At 41.3% G+C, this 16,460-nt stretch overlaps 2 protein-coding genes across 10 annotated transcripts in view; one reads left to right on the top strand and one right to left on the bottom strand.

Annotated features, from left to right (window-relative positions):
* Positions 1-16,460, top strand: part of SHQ1 (SHQ1, H/ACA ribonucleoprotein assembly factor) — a 1,172,872-nt gene that overhangs the window by 327,814 nt on the left and 828,598 nt on the right. The window lies entirely within an intron of this gene.
* CHL1 (cell adhesion molecule L1 like) overlaps positions 1-16,460 on the bottom strand; it is a 108,700-nt gene that overhangs the window by 5,310 nt on the left and 86,930 nt on the right. For 8 of the 9 annotated variants that reach the window (XM_052679006.1, XM_052679004.1, XM_052679002.1 and 5 more), the window contains 11 exons: positions 15,290-15,391; positions 14,887-15,084; positions 13,848-13,918; positions 11,528-11,750; positions 9,778-9,893; positions 9,410-9,614; positions 9,086-9,208; positions 8,133-8,312; positions 2,925-3,086; positions 2,126-2,257; positions 1,418-1,490 (listed from right to left, as the gene is read on the bottom strand). In XM_052679006.1, the coding sequence (XP_052534966.1) occupies positions 1,418-1,490; positions 2,126-2,257; positions 2,925-3,086; positions 8,133-8,312; positions 9,086-9,208; positions 9,410-9,614; positions 9,778-9,893; positions 11,528-11,750; positions 13,848-13,918; positions 14,887-15,084; positions 15,290-15,391 (1,585 nt within the window). The remainder of the gene's footprint in view (positions 1-1,417; positions 1,491-2,125; positions 2,258-2,924; positions 3,087-8,132; positions 8,313-9,085; positions 9,209-9,409; positions 9,615-9,777; positions 9,894-11,527; positions 11,751-13,847; positions 13,919-14,886; positions 15,085-15,289; positions 15,392-16,460) is intronic. The other variant, XM_052679009.1, reaches the window with a different exon arrangement.

Below are 16,460 nucleotides of genomic sequence, written 5' to 3'. Positions count from 1 at the left end.
TGCAGAAGAATAACCAAAGCAGCCTAACTTCTACTGACTGACTGACTTTCCATTGATCTTTAGAATCATCATATAATCATCGAATGGCTTGGGTTGGAAGGGATCTCAAGGATCATCAAGCTCCAACCTCCTTCTGCAGGCCAGGCCGCCAACCTCCATACCTTTACTTATTTCTAAACAATTGAGAAAACAGTTCCATGAAGGGCCACTGTTAACATCCTACAAACTCAGATTTTGCAGGTGGCTTGCTCAATAACAAATGCTGGTGAAGCCTATCATAGATATGGAGAGAAGTCTCATAGCATACGGCAACGAGCCCCCAGTTCGCTGCAGCCCCCAAGTGCAGAGCCCTGCCTGGCTCTGTAGGGGCTGAATGAAGAGAAGGGGACATCAGGATTGTAAATAAATCTATCATGTTCTAAATATAATTTCAATTCTCAAAAATAATCAAACACAAAGAGGAGAGGGAAATTGAAAGATTATTAAAAGCATAAAATTATGGCTCTGAACTAGTCCTTGCTAGTGCTAATCCAGTTTGAAAGCTTTGGTAATGTTATATGGGGAACGACAGAAAAACACATTTGAACTTCAACTCAACCACACCTAAACTTAACCTCTTCAGCATATAATCAATTACACACATAATCTATACAGCAACAATATTTCTACTTATAAAAAAAGGCAAACTTGGAGTTTTGGGGGGTAGGGGAAAGGTCAAAGTGATTAACCTCAGGACTTTCTTACCTTTCTAATTATTTGTCCCATTAGAAAGCATTAAAAATTAAATAAAGATGAAATTATGCAGAAAAAAAATATTCCAGTACAAATAATGTAGTATATATAAGTGGGATTTCATCAGAAATGTTACGTCTTTAAGGCCAGCTGCAGCAGTGTTCCAGCATGGCTTTTATAATAATATATTTTTCTTCATACCACGGTTAAATAGAAATATTGACAGCTTTAGTTATTTTGATTCAGCCAAAGTGATAATTTCAGTTCTCCTACAGAACTTCTGCAGTGAGATGATATATTTTTCAGTTGGTTGTTTCTATTTTTTCTTGCCATCTCTCTTACAAGCTCACTGAAGACAGAGAATTCTTTCTATTGGCTTCAGTGCACACCAGAGCATGACCCCAAATTATCCAATATATTTACATTATTCATACAATGTTTAAAAAAAAAAAAAAGTGAAAAACAACCACTGATGCATCAACATTTACTTGTCCCAATCTGGACGGATTTCAGTGTGCTGGATATACCTGTATATCCCTACTGTTATCCGCTCATGTCAGGTTTGCTTTAAAAATGAAAAATAGCATTACTTGCATGCTGTAAAAATGTCCTAAATAATGATGACGTCTGGAAACAAACAAAAGCCCAACAGACAGAAATGCTTGTTAACACAGGTCCTATTTACCTATATTCCCCAAAGATTTCATCTTTTATTGATTGAGCTTCAGGGTCTGGATGCAAATCTTCTTTTTCTTTCACTGTACAAATAAAATAAAGCACAGATCTGTATGCCATGTTCCGTGGCAGATTTCTCATTTTGCAAGCGTGATGGGAGAATCGCCTGTCATCTCCTACAGCCTAACCCAGGAGCAGCAAGGACCATACCCAACAAGCATGCTTCTACCAACAGCTTGGTGCCATCGCGGAATTGTTAAAAAGCCACTAGGTGTTCGTGCTTAAATCTTTACTCATTGTTTTGAAAAACAAAGAATTATGTTTAGCAAAACATAATGCTCAGCAGCGTGGCTACTCATGCAAGTTATGGCAGTTGTTAAGCAGCAGTTATCAGGTAGGAAGTGGGCACATATCCCAGCCAGACGGGGCTCAGAGCCTTTGCTGAAGGACATGGCTCTGTGGGTGCATTACACGCTGTGACATCCAACAAGCAGAATCCAGGCCTGAGCTGCAGCTCTGACCTGCACGCTGCACAGCCTCACACAGAGAGCGTGGTTTCACTTATATTCATTAGAACCCATTCCGTGGATATTTATCAAAAGCTGCAAATCCTAATTGGATGTTTTCGCTTGCGGCTTTGCAGCCTCCAGAGATAACAGGCTGAAGAATGTCTGTTATTAGCATGCGAGCACAGCAGAAGGACAATAAATCCATTTACCTGAGTATTTTCCTCCTTTATTTCTTCTGACAAAGCAAATAGTTAGCAGCATCAGAGTGAGCAAGGCAATGGCACACATCAGTCCGATAAACCAGCCCTGGGTGGAAATCCCATCGTAAATGCCTGCGTAGGCTTTGTGAAACAGGAGTTTAAAAAAAGGAAAAGAACATTAATCAGATGCAAATGGCATCACCCTGCCATTCAGCGAATATATAACATTTTATTCACTGAATCATGATTGCATCAGACTATCACTACTTAATCGTGTTCAGCGTAAAGAAATACAAGGCAGAAATATGTCCAGAGCGTGACATTTCTGGACTTCAGGTGAACATGCTGACTACAGGGCACAATATAGACATTTTGGAAAGGTAATTCTGAGAAAGTATTTGACTCGAAGGATTAATGCCAAACGGGAAAGCTGAACAGAGAATTGTTAAGCTTCTCATGCAAAAGTAGTTTTGTGAAAGAAATAGAGTTAAAAGTGCACCTGATGCATGCAAAGCACTGGACCGGCACATTTAGAATGGATTATATCACAGCACTACACAAAATCACACTGGTAAAGCTATGCTTTGTAAGGGTTTGTAATTGTTCCAGGTTCTTGTGCATCAATTAAAGCACAAGGCTCATGTCTGTTCCCTTGGGACTCGACTACAAGAGCCAGCTTAAAAATCACAGAACACAATGATGCAGTAAAGTCTTTGGTGCGCTTTCACTGCACAATCTCATATACAACGCCAACATTTACTGACATTCAAAATAAATCTGTATCATCTCAAAGGGTTTCATTTCTCACCTCTCCCCCTCGTCTCAATTACATCTTCAAAAATGCTATTGTTATCAACCCAATTCTTAGTCACTAGACGAACTGTATATTCAGTTCCAGGCTCAAGTGCCTCAATGGGGTGAAACTTTTGGGTGGGGTTTACTGCTTCTGAATTCTTGCCGATCCCTTTACCTACGGAACGTACATAGTCAAGTCACACTGATTAATTGAATTCATTGAACAAAAGTCCTGTGAAATGCACACTTAGAAATGACATCAGTAGCATATAATACGAGACATGAGAATTTTTAACCTTTGTCATCAGATAATCTGATTTTCCAAAGCAGACAGTATACTAAAAAAACATTCCCCCATTGGATTTTTAATATTCCACCAAATAAAATAAACAGCAGACTGAAATAATCCTGATGTTTATGAAGGGTTTTGTACATTTTCCAAGATCAAAGCCAATCCTGATGGGGGATTATGGATCTGCTTTAACTAATGCGTACTTAAAAAATTACAACTTGAAAATGGGCTTGCTTTGTATAGATAATCTGAGCCTTGATGCTTCTCCCATTGAACCGAACGCAGCGGGGAAGCACACATAGCTTGCTAGCTGGAAATGGATTCTTATGCGTCTTATGAAAAAATTAACACTGGGATTTGTACTCATTTCTCCCCTGGCAGTGATTTTCCACGTCCTTTTAAAGTCCACAATGCCCGTGGAAAGCACTGTTTTAGATAAAGAGGAGGGTTTCTTTTAAATTGATATTTAGGCTTTTAAACCTCTTGACTGATTTAATACTTGACAAAGAGGCAGAAGGGAGATTCCAGTAGGCCTCACTTTCCAGCCTTTTTGCAAAAGACTGGAAGTCTTCATTAAGTCTGCATTAAGATTGCAGGACATTAACTCTGCTTTTTAAAAAATATCATTTTTGGATAACAGAGAAAGGATATCCCAGAGCATCAGCACCCACGGTGTGAACATCACAAAAGATCCACTTAGATCTGTGTGATCCTGGGAATCCCTATAGAGAATTTGCAGGTACATGCCCTCAGTGATAGAAAACAAGTTTTGGAAGCTAGCAATGATAAGTACAGCTCTGTAATTGCATTCAATTGCCTAACTTGCCAGATTTATCTTTTGAAGTCTTCTAAATTAAGGACTGAGCCTGCAGTATAATTTGAAAACTACTTGACCAATTAGCACTGACAGTAAAACAACGCTCATTAATACTTAAACTAGTAAATGAGCAAAGCAAGAAGCTTTGAGAGATTAGGGCTTAGTCAACAGCGGAAGGAAAAATATAAAGATTAAGACCAATTGCAAGCACAATCAAAGGAGCAGTTCAAGAAAAGCATTCCAAGGCACATACACAGGTATTGCAATAAGCAGTTAACTGGTACACCACTGGGGCCCAGAGGGAACAGATACAGCTGAAATACTGCTGATAGCAAAGCACAGCATATTAGCATAAACTAATCCCTCTATCGGTGGTTTTGGCTGAGTATGTGAAACTGAGCTGTAATTTTTAATCAAACTACAAGTTAAGCAACAGGATATCACAGGTATGTTTTAACCACATGTTCTAAAATCAAGACATTACAAAATACAGCTAATCAAAAGAGCACTCATAAAGTAACAAGAACAAATATGAACTTAAACTCATTGTGCATTAAACACCACGTAACATATACGCATGCCAAGCAGAGACGGTCATCACATGTTCCAGTCTGCCAACAACACAGGTCTCCTTGGGGTCACTGAATTCCTAGGAAGCAAAATCCTCAACTTGGAGCTCAACAGTATACCACAGCAGTGGTTCAGGGGCATTTGGTTACACTTGTCCACATACCCTACCTATTCGTTTCCACTTTTTGAATGCTCAGCTATTTACAGAAGCAGAGAGGGGGGAATACAGCCCCTCCAAGGTCAGGATGGGGTGTGCCAAAACGGTACCCAGCACTCACTGAACCCAGAGACAGGGCTTTACCATTGGCTCCCCAGGCTGTTCAACATCCCTTGTTCCACAATTCTAAGCAATATTTTTTGGGGAGGGGAGGGGATCTGTAAAACTTAGAATGGGCGTCCAGTGATAGGTGATTATGAGGTTTCTTTCCACATGATGTCTTTCTGGTCTGTGTTTGACAATCAAATTGGCACCTAGAGAGGAGAAAGAATTGCTAACTGGGACAAGCATGGTGCTTGAATAGAAAAAGCAGTGTAGCGTCCTGAAAAATAAAAGCAAAGATATTCAGATAAGGAAAAGCTCAATGTACAGAAAGGTCAGCGAGCTGCAGAAATTAGCTACAGAAAATTGAAAGCAGTTGGGTTAGGTTTTTAATCTACAACGTGGGAGAAGAAGCATTAGTAATAAAGGCATATCACCAGCACTTCTCTTCCTCCCCTGCTATTTATCAGCCATACCAGGGGACTCTCATGAACATTAAACACTGAACTGCAATTTTACAATATTCCTACCGGGCTTAGAGATTTATGAGAACAACAGAACACACTTTTTTTTTTTATATATATATAGAAGCTTATGGCATAAAGGGAAAAACAATATAAACTGCCCCCAAAGACTTACAAGAAAACTAGTTCTCCAAAAGTTAGCACATCTGTTATAAAGCACACATATAAAAAAAAGCTGGCAGTCTAACAGCTAAATACTAATTGTGGGGCAACATCCTAATTTATTAGTGTACCTTTCTAAATACATCTGCTGCAATAAATGGAAATTTGAACTTAGTTTTCCCCAACTGCCTGGCTATGAAAACTGTATAAATATGCATCAAATGTATTCTTCATCTTATGTGCTTTTTTAGTGCAGGAAGTAATTCATGCTAAATTGGGAATATTTAAAGCTATAGAGATTAGCAAACCTGCTGTGTGTAAAGATTATTGAGGGTTTATAGGTGAGGCTACTAAGTTTGCAATCAGTGGTTTGTAGGAGAAATCTGAGCTCAGACAAGAAGAGATGTGATGGCTTGTTTCATCTCTTGCTGCTTCTCCTTTGTGTTGGCTGCACTGGGAAAGGCTGCTAGGAGAGGAAAAGCAAAGCACAACACACAGCCGAGACAGTTAACTGCAAATTTGCTTAGAGTAGCTGAAGGCTGATATGTTTAGCACATTATATTTAATAGGCCTATTTTTCCAGCTCAAAGTGACAGGGTTTTGAAACAATTCTATATCACATCCTTCACCCTATGCTACTAGTCTGCTGGCTGCAGAAGAGGCAGAGGATGAGGCAGAGACATAAATGACAAAATAGGAAACTTGTCACTGAATTCATCAAGTTCTCTCCATTATGAGCAAACAGGGTAGACTTTCTGCTAGGATTTGGGACTCTGCTGCTAACAATGTAGTAGTTGCATGTGGCTAAAAGTTGTGTTTTTCGTCTTCCATTTTGCCTATGGCAAAAGAACTAAAACCATATTTTTGTTACAAATGACTGCTTTCCTCATCTTATGATGTGTCCTAAAGGTTAGCACCCTCCAACCAAGGTTTTCAAAAAGGCTGTGGGTGTTTGGTCCCAACTGCCATTGATGTGTGATGAAACTGGTGAACTTTCATCTTCTCTGAAAAAAATAATAATACTCCAGCTGTGCAGCATCCACTGCATGGAGTTTTCATTTAACTGAGTTTTTGGACACACAGCAATCACTGTCAACATGTAATATGTATGTGGTAATCCTCCAAAAACACTGTCAGCCCTAAGATAAAAAGGAGCTTTGTGTCAAACATGGACTGCTGCATTGCCTCCGAGCCCTTGCAACACATGGACTGTCATATTACTTTCTTTTTTTTTTTTTTCCACTTATGTAAAAACATTCAGTTTAAACTTCCGAGGGTTAACAATTGTTGGCAAACTGACATTTTCAAGGGGAAAATTAATTAGTTTGTAGGTCATTTAGGAAATACTGCCTGAAAATGAAGAATGAGAGATAAAATGTTTTCTAAAGCATACCTTCTTCTGTGAAATGAATCCAAGATAAATCCACAAAAATTAAACTTATTTATTTTTCAGTACAATGCAAATATCCCTTTGCTCAGGTTCTTCACAATTGCCCTTGGTATTTTATCTAACATAGATAACGACCTCTGGGTGTACAGCAGTGTTTCAAATCTGAATAATTCTGAATACATTTAATATATTTCTTAGGAAATTGGTCTTCTAGTTTGGGGACTTTGCATTAGCTGCCAATGGCAGTAGTGTTCAGTCATGCAACAAGGATGCTATAAACGAAAGCTTTTCTATAGCCTAATTCTGTCTCACTAATTCCAGTGGGTCTTGGCTTAATCCCAGAGACTAATATTAAAGTGTGCTTCCCCTTGGTTAAATACCTATAGGGAAACAGCATCTTCTGCAGCACGGAGGTTTCTGCCCCTGCTGCCAGACATATGCAAGCTGCAGGCATTGCTCCCCAGGGAACAAAGAAAGAGAGATGGGAAATTATTTTCTTTCCCTATCATAACCACTGATAGACTTCTTGGTAAAGTGCTGCTAATTCAAGGAAACATGCAGTTCCTGACACAAAGAAGTGAATCAGGATGATTCATTCACAGAACAAGATGCTGGAGTTGTAGATGGAGAGCAGGATGTACTCTTTTATCTGCACGGGAAACTAGTTATTTAACTGGGATGAAGCTTGTCTCTCAAATTTTGGACTTTGCCAACGGGGATATCTGCAGGTAAATGAAAGCAACAGAAGTGTTGTAGTTGCAGTATATCAATAATAAAACGTGATTGATTCCATTGCTTCTGCCTTAACCCTTCCGCTTTCCTGGCAGAATGCAGTGTGCCATTCTGCAACACCCCAGCACGGGTTGCACTGCAGCAGCAGAAGCTACTCAGTCTTAAAATGAATAATGAGAGATTTATCTTCACAAGACAGCAGAGTCTGTTTCTGTAATAACGCTGAGGACAGATTATTTACATCTTCAGTTTTCTGTTCACAACGAAATGCAAGGTGCTGGTTCTCATACAGCTCAAGGGGTTGATGGTGGGGACACAAGCACAGCACTGCACAGCAAAATGGAACAGATAAGCTCTGCTTTTCTCAATAGCTGCATGGCTACATTAAGGAGTTTACTGACTGTTCTCCTCAAAAGGAAAATATATTTATTTCCTCTAATTACAAAGGAAATGTCAATTCTCAAATATTCCCAATAGATTTTCCCATTATTGCTAAAACTTCTCCACAAAAAAAGCATACTGCCCAATAACTTACTCCCTTGAGCCACTGTCAGCCCTTCTTCTGTCACTGGCTTCCCACAGCCTTTGGCTGTGCAGGCCTTTATGTAGAACTTGTACTTGGTGCTGGGGCTGAGGTCCGTGAGCCTCCAGCTCAGTGTGGTGTGGTTGGCCACGCTGATGTCCATCAGAGGCCCAATCTCGTGCGTTTCATTTACTGAAAGAGAGCAAAAAGCAGAGTCAGTTTGCAAAAGTAGCCTCATTATTAGCAAAGAGCAGTGAAAAGTGAATCACAGAATGGCCTGGGTTGAAAAGGACCACAATAATTTTCTAGTTTCAACCCCCTGCTATCTGCAGGGTCACCAACCACCAGAGCAGGCTGCCCAGAGCCACATCCAGCCTGGCCTTGAATGCCTCCAGGGATGGGGCTCCACAACCTTCTTTGGCAAAGGTAGCATTCGATTTAATCCTGTTCCACCCTCAAAGAACTCTCAAACCTGATGGCACATTGGGCAGCCAACGCCACTCCCTGCCTGCAGTTATCTGCTCAAGGTCTGCATCCCTGTTACACGGTGCTTCACAGGCATGTTTTGCACTGAATAAGTTTCAATTCAGTAAAAGGCACCTCAAATTTAATAACCTTCTTAATCGTCACATGAGGTATAATTTGTGATTATGAAATAACTGAATTAGCCTGTATGACATGGAACAGAGCACGGCAGCAGTTAAGAGCTTATTCAATCAGAAACCTACATTAAAAAGTTTTTTGCTCTGGAAAATGACTTTGCCCTGCCCTCTAGCAGGCCTGTGTGCAGATTGCAGCTCAAAACACACTGCTCTGCTGTGTGGCTGTTACTCAGAAATATAGCCTCTCTCATCAGTCTCTATCTTAAAGGACTCTGCACATACAAAACTATTAAAAAAAAACAAACAGAACACCACCACCTAACAGTGCATGAGTTTAAAATTCGAAGAAAAACAAGGACGTACTTATCTGGTATTGCAAAATGTAGCCAGTAATGTGGCCATTGGCTCTCTTGGGAAGTCCCCACGACAGCGTGACAGAGTCCTTGTCAAAGTTCAGGATCTTCAGAAAACGGGGCTGTTCAGGGACTGAAGAAACAAGGATTAGCTTACACAGAACACTGCTTCTACATGTGTTTGTTTACTGAGAACAAAGATTAGCTCAATACCTACACAGTTCCGCACCTGCGGTTCTATGAATACTGGAGATTTTACAACCAATGTATGAAATCCAGTTGCCTGTTAAGTGAACAATTTCAGTTTATTCCTCTCCATCCCACTTTTTCTTACCTCCTTCCGGAGTTTCAAACACCACAGGAGCACTTTCTGGTCCATCACCCCTGGAGTTGTATGCCAGCACAGTCAAGCGGAACTCGCTGAAGGGATCCAGGCCAGGGATCATCCCGTAGTTTCTGTCTCCTACAAACGTCAGGAAGTGTTTCTCCGGATGATGCCTTTTTCCATCCAGCATGCTTTTTGTTTTCCACCAACTGACCTGCATTGAGATTGGCATTTCTATAACAAATTACCTTTGTTGGGGCTGAACACCATATTGATTTCTCTCATCGTCCCAGAAATGACAGACTGCGATCTATCATTGACAGAGGACTTATTTAATAGCTTGTTAAACTGCATGCAATTAAAGAAAAATTCATAACCTTATAGCCTCTTAAATGTCCACGAACTCTGTCCCTTGGTATTCCAAACCAGAAGACTTTGACCAGCGTGCTGTTGACAATATCCACCGAGACGCCGGAAGGAGCGGCATCTGGAACTACAAAAATAGGAGTGCTGCATATTAAAGACACTTAGGACCTCAATTTCACAGTGTTTATACGCTACAGGGTTTGGTTTTTCAGCTCAAGCTGTGCCAGCTCTTCCCACAGGCAAGGAAAAAGCCATTCCACCTGCATCCAGTGGGTGATATGGGCCAATAAACATTATTTTGCGGTATCAGAGCTTTCTGCTGAGGGCTGGAATACAGGGGAACTGGGACATATGAATTTCTATTTATGATTTCCTGTTTTGAGTAATGCTTACAGCGGTGAGAAGAATAAAAAAATGATTAACACAGCACTCAAGAAGGCAATCACAACAGTTTTGTTTTGTGCCTTTTCTTTTACAATCAGTTTCATTTTACAGCTAAACTCATTAAACAGTGGGATTTTAATCACTGCACATCACAGACAGCTATTATAGAGCAAGAAAAAATATTTTTTATTTTAAAAAGTCTTGATCTACTGACGACTGAATAGCAAGGAAGATTTTCCAGTGATAGAAGCAGATGTAAAATTAGACCTACCTCAGACATACAGTGCAAACAAACACGCCATGGTGTCTCTTTATTCTCACTGTCTTGCATAGAGGGCAGATGAATGTATCACCAGAGGTTCCCATTGCCCACACCTCTGACTCAGGCTCTGAAGCCTGTTGTTGGTGAAACACTGAGCAGGTGTTAAGTGTCTGAATATGCTGACTGCTTGACATCACCTGCAATGAATTCTGGTACACTGTAATGGCTGCTGCAGGAGCTGCAGTAAGTGCAGAGGTGGCTGTAGCATCATGTCCTGACACAGCAGTGGCAGGATAAAGTCAGGTCATGGCTGGATGTTACAGTAAGCAGCACAACACATGCTGGTCTCAGTTGGTTAAGCCACTGTAGACCTTCCAAAGGCCAGTCAAGCTGTTAGTTTAATTCATTTTGGGGAAAACAGCTGCAAGATTTCAGATTGTGCATGGGATGATAACTGTCTGACTTTAATAAGATTAATTGGCAGATCTGAAATGCAGAGCGCTCACAAACACCATTGACCCTCCTTTGCCAACTGTTCCCAGCCCCTGCTGCTAAGTGTTTGCAAACGTAATAAGCATTTGTATTTGGGATCAGGGAAGCTTGGAGCCACACACTGGCTGGCCACAAGGCTGCTAACTCCCTCGATGATTTAAATCCTTAAATCCCAGAAAAAATATATTCTTTTTTAGGTGGTGGTACTGCTTAACTATGTTGATTTCTTAAGTAAGGCTGGCATTTCATTACTGCAGCTGGATACAGTTCCAGTTCTCCAAATCCCTTCTGTTGTCATGTAGTAAACACCAGAGGGGAAAGGCTGCTTTCAGAGATGTTGGGCACTGATGGCCACAGCAGTGCCATTATCCACTATCCCATAGGTCATATCAGTTGTCACAGCCTGGTGACACTGGCATTACCTGTGCCACCAGGGAACCAAGGAAAGCTGCTGGGCAGAAACCCAGGCTGGAGAGGAGGAGTTGGCCATAGGGACACAGGGGACAAAGGGCAAAATTGGGATTACAAGTAGAAATGTGGCATCATTTAGAAATTAATTTACAATGTCCAAGAGCTGAGTGCTTGTACTTAGTTCTCAGACAATAAAAGTTCCCATTACTCACTGTCCTCTCCTGAATATCCAGTGGTAATATTTGGTTCAGGCCCAGCTCCTAAATTATTTATTGCTTGGACCTTGATCTCGTAGGGCACGAAAGTGGGGGTGTTCCTCAGGGTCAGGGAGTGCTTCTTCACTGTTTCTTCATTCCATTCAGTCTCAACACCCCGCTGCCTCCAGCTGACTTTGTACTCCAGCCCCGGCCCATTTCGCTCCATGGACTTCAGTGGCTGTGGAAAAAGGGGAGAAATTAAAAGAGGGCCACAAGATGGGATGACATATTTATTTATTTCTTGCTTCATTTTGCTGGGAAGTAAAACTGCATGTCTTCTCGCACAACTAAAATGCATATTGTGGCATAAGGCTGTTTGTGCCTTTCAGTACAGCTAAGATGCATTTTATCTTGGAATTTTATGTAGCACAGCAATTCGGGTCATTAAAATTTAGATTTGTTCTAAATATGCACAAAATGCCTGAAACTGAGCCTGGACATTTAATGGGCCACTGCTGCGCTACTGATTTTTACTGATCAAATGAAGAATTCATCACAGCATGGTTCTCGTCTAATTAACATGAATTTGTAAAATATTAGAAGACACACAGCAAAGGCCTTTCGTGACACATTCTCCAATTGAGTTCCTTTCTCTGAAAAGGTATCGCTGTCATTAATAATGTTAATTTGTCACGTGTGCTGCCCTAAAATGATGGGGTTTGGGGAATACTACACACTACCACACAGCCTACTTTCAGTAATATTTGAATTATACATTATACATATCAAATACATAACATCTGCTGTTTAGCCAAGCCACACATAGAGCCCAGATCAGCATGCATTGGTTGGAGAAACTTTCTAACAGGCAGTGCTGGGTGAAGCACCTCCTCGGCCAAGATCCCAGGGCATGGGATTTGCAAGAGAACCTGGAAAAATAAAATTTTCTACTCAAAAATAACTTCTCATTTGGACTTAAAATTCAGCACTGCTTGACTCTTATTTTGATCTCCCTTAATGCCGCAAATCCTTGGCAGAAAAGCTAGTCACTAATGCTCATCTGGTCTCCTAATCCAAAGTAGGCAGATTAACATCATTTTGCAGCTTTTGTCTGCCAGAAATAGGTTTGGTTTGGTTTTGTTGCTTTTTTTTCTAGCATATTCAGTGCCTAGCATTTCTTCTGAAAAGCATGCAGGACACACACAAATAAATGAATATCCTGCTTAGGACGTTCAAATGATTCAACAAGATTTAACAAAGCCTGTCCATCCCATTCTCTCTCTTTAGTCTCAATTTTCACTTTTACTTCTGCCCTGTCTGAGCTGGGAATTATTGGCTGCCTGGCAGGGAGGGTGGCCAAGCCTTCTGCCCATTGCTGTTCCCAGCATTGCCCACCCAGTGTAGAGCACCACCTCTCTGCATTGCTTCCAAGAAGCAGACGTGTCTTCCCTGACCCTGGACCATGTCATCCAGCAAAAAACCACATCCAGATCCAAGTCAACAGATCTAGAGGGCCACCTCCTCTTTGGCATCATTATAGCCTGGTGGGGATTCACACTGGGGAAATGTTTATTGTTTCTTTGCTGCGAGCAGCAGATTGAGAAGTAAATCTTGTGTAAATTGAGTTTAATTCAAGCTGCAAAAAATACACTTCCTTCCACAATTGTTGAAAGTTGTGTTAAATGAAGAAATATATATCTTTCTAAATGGTTGGCACAGAAGCAGTAAGCTTCAAAGCCAGAGAAACTGAAGACTGGAATCCATCCTGAACACTTTGACACAATTCTTTTGACACATTCTTAGGAGCTATATCTGCACTCCTTTAGCTTGGTGGTGCAGAAATTCCAGCTCACGTTCTCTTGGCCAACTGAACAGTCATTTTCAAACCTCCAGGCTCAAAGAACAGAAGCTCTATGCAACCGATCCTCTCTCTCCCTGGCCCTTACTGCAAAAGTTGCCTCGCACGCAGGATGCAGAGGAGCATACTCTGGGCAACTCTTCATGCCCATACAGGGCATCTCTATTTCCTTACAGCCTGCAAAGCTTAGATGTAAAAATTTGCCTTTTGAAACAAAAATGAAAGTAGGAGAGGAAAGCCAGAAGACATTTAAGACATCTATAACTTTACCTTCCACTTCAAATCATTAATAATCTCACCTATGGAATTAGTTAATGCATCCTAAAGGATGGAGAGGTCAAGACAAGGGATTCATTATCTCTTTTTTTTTTGTGTGTATTTATATTAAAACATGCTGATCAATTCCATGCTTGACTTGTTGCTTGAAAGGAGAACCTGTCCTTGATATTGAAGCACTGACAGACACATTTGCATTACCTCCCACTTCATCACCATTTCATTTGGTTCAGAAGCTTCAACTCGGATGTTTTCTGGGTTCTTGTCTGGAGCTGGAAACACAGTTAATAAAGTTAGTTTGCATATTCCTATTTTTATTTGTAGTTATTATTTAAATGCAAAAAACTCTTTTCTTATTTCAGCATTACTGAGAGTGAAAGACATCTAAACAAAGAGTGTTCACGAGATTAATTACTTGGATCAGCAAAACTGTTGAGAATGAAACATATTTTTAATGCAGTTTTGATTCCTAAGTGCCCGTGTTGTTCGGAGCCACCAGCTAACATGAAACTGTGACTTTTGGATTTCAAAGCACCAGATGTAGGGGGATTATCAGGCTGACATTTTCCTCCCTACAGGGATAGGAAACAGAAGGTGTATCATTAGTGGGGTGCACACAGCTGAAAAGCTGGAGGACCTGGAATTGAAGTGAAAGGAGGGGAAAAAAAAAAAAAAAGAAAGAAAGATGCTGGGAATGCAAATGCAAGGCTGAATAATTGGCCTCTAAAATGACTTTCAGGGACTCAACATTTTCTGTTACAATGAGAAATACACTGTGAATAGACATTTCTGACAAGCCTAGTGCTGCTGAAAGGCTCCCCATAAATCTTGAAAATCCTCTCCAGCATCCGTTTGTCTGTGAATGGCTGCAATGGGCCTTAAAGGTGCACAATCAGCAGAGCTCAGGAAAGCTTTCTGTTGTAGGTAACTTGGTAGCAAGCACACTGATAACCACAGCAGTACAAATTCCTCAGTTGGGCATCCTCAGGCTGATGGAGGCAGCTGCAGAGTGAATCCTCTCTTTGAGCAAACTACTGCTTTGGCACGCAAGTTTGGCCAGAAAGCATTTGTGGCGTGCAGAGTGCTTTAGTTCATCATCTCCTACCATGCACATCGAGCAGAAAAAACAGCACAAGGGGCCCTGGCTTCTTTACACCTCTCAGAAGCACAGGAGGGTAATGCTATTCCCAGCAAAGCACTACAAATATTAACATTTAGAAAACTAGATGGCAGTGTTTACCAGCTGGAGGTGTCACGTAGCGCAGCGATGGTTTACTGGGCTGGCTCCTTCCAACAGCATTCACAGACACGACACGGAACTGGTAATTGGTGTATGGGGCCAGGGACAGGAGGGTGGTGGTGGTGTTCCCTGGGGCTCGGGCCAGCTCCTGCCACCTCCCCGGCTCCCACCGGCTCTCTTCAAACTCTATAATCGACTCTGGAGAAGAGAGGAAAGAAAACAGAGGAAAAAGGACAGCGCCGATATGAACTGCTTCTGAATAGCAGGATGGAGATGAACTTACAGCAAATTAACTGTCACAGTAAAACCAATTAAGTATAGCATTGAGCATAGTTTATTCTGACAGCTGTGATGTGCCATTATGTTAAATGACGTACAGTGATGCTACTGAAATCCTTCATACCATTAACAGGGCTGTTGTGGCTGGCCCCAGCTTTCCAAGACAGTCGAACACTTCGGTTTTGATGTTCTGAGAGCTGCAGGTCTTCCGGTGGGTCAGGAACATCTGAGACACAGAAAGACTGTCAGGAGCAAGCCAATTACTTCTGTTTATTTTGGTATTTTGGAAAGGACTGAAACAGAAAGCTCTGGTGAAGACAGTGGTACAACGCCTCCTGATTTCAAAGTGGACAAGATTAGAAAAGCAGGAATTGCTTTGAAAGACCCTGCTTTGTAACAGAAAAACACACTGAATCATCTGGCCCTGCTTTCTCTCCCATAATGCAACATCCCTCTTTAAGTGCATTCCCACCTACTCTCATTACTGCGCTAGGAGCAACATTTTTCTTTTCAAATCATCACTAAGATCTATTGAATCATTAATAGATATTGACACTGCTCAGCAGAAAGTTATGTCAGCATCGCTTGGATTTACTCTCTGCAAACTATAGTGCTAGAAGAGGCCTCGGCCATGACAGCTATTGAACCTTGTCTGCTAGAATGAAAGGATAACATTCATTATCCCAGCCACGGGGATCTATATTAAAAGGAAACAAGAAATTCATTAACTGCCAGCTCAACTTGTGCTGTCCTGAGAACATGTTAAGAGTCAGCTGCGTATTTGGTGTGGTAACTGCACTGCACCTCCTGGGGACAAGAGTGGGACTACCCGAGCCCTGAGCACAAGGCTGCCCCTATGGTGCTCTGCACACATTGAAGCTCGCTTTTCGTATACATGGTTGACAATTTGCAGTCTGATTATATTGGATTAGTTTGGAAATTGGATTGCATAAGGTCTTATGCAAAAAACAATTTCTGACAGCAGGAGGCTGATGGTAACCTCTCATTCCTTCACAATCACACACACACACTGCAGTCCTGAACACAAAGCTGCATTCACCACAGTCTCAGAGCTGATGCAGGAAATGCTTCCTGGTCATGAGGCTACTTTCAAAATTTAAGAACTCTGTGGACCAAGGAAATGAGATTGCAGAGTTCTTGATGGGTGTCTGACCTCCTTCTGCCCCAGTGTTCCAACTACATTTTTGGCTGTCAGTGTCATTTCTTACAGCAAAAACAACTGCCTCAATACACAATGCTGTCCCTGTCACTGTGAAAGCAAGGAACAGGGAATG

The sequence above is a fragment of the Tympanuchus pallidicinctus genome, unplaced genomic scaffold, assembly GCF_026119805.1.
Source record: "Tympanuchus pallidicinctus isolate F22 unplaced genomic scaffold, pur_lepc_1.0 scaffold17, whole genome shotgun sequence".
NCBI classification, from domain to species: domain Eukaryota; kingdom Metazoa; phylum Chordata; class Aves; order Galliformes; family Phasianidae; genus Tympanuchus; species Tympanuchus pallidicinctus.
The sequence above is the reverse complement of the archived record's forward strand: the minus strand, read 5'-3'. Positions and strand labels throughout refer to the sequence as shown.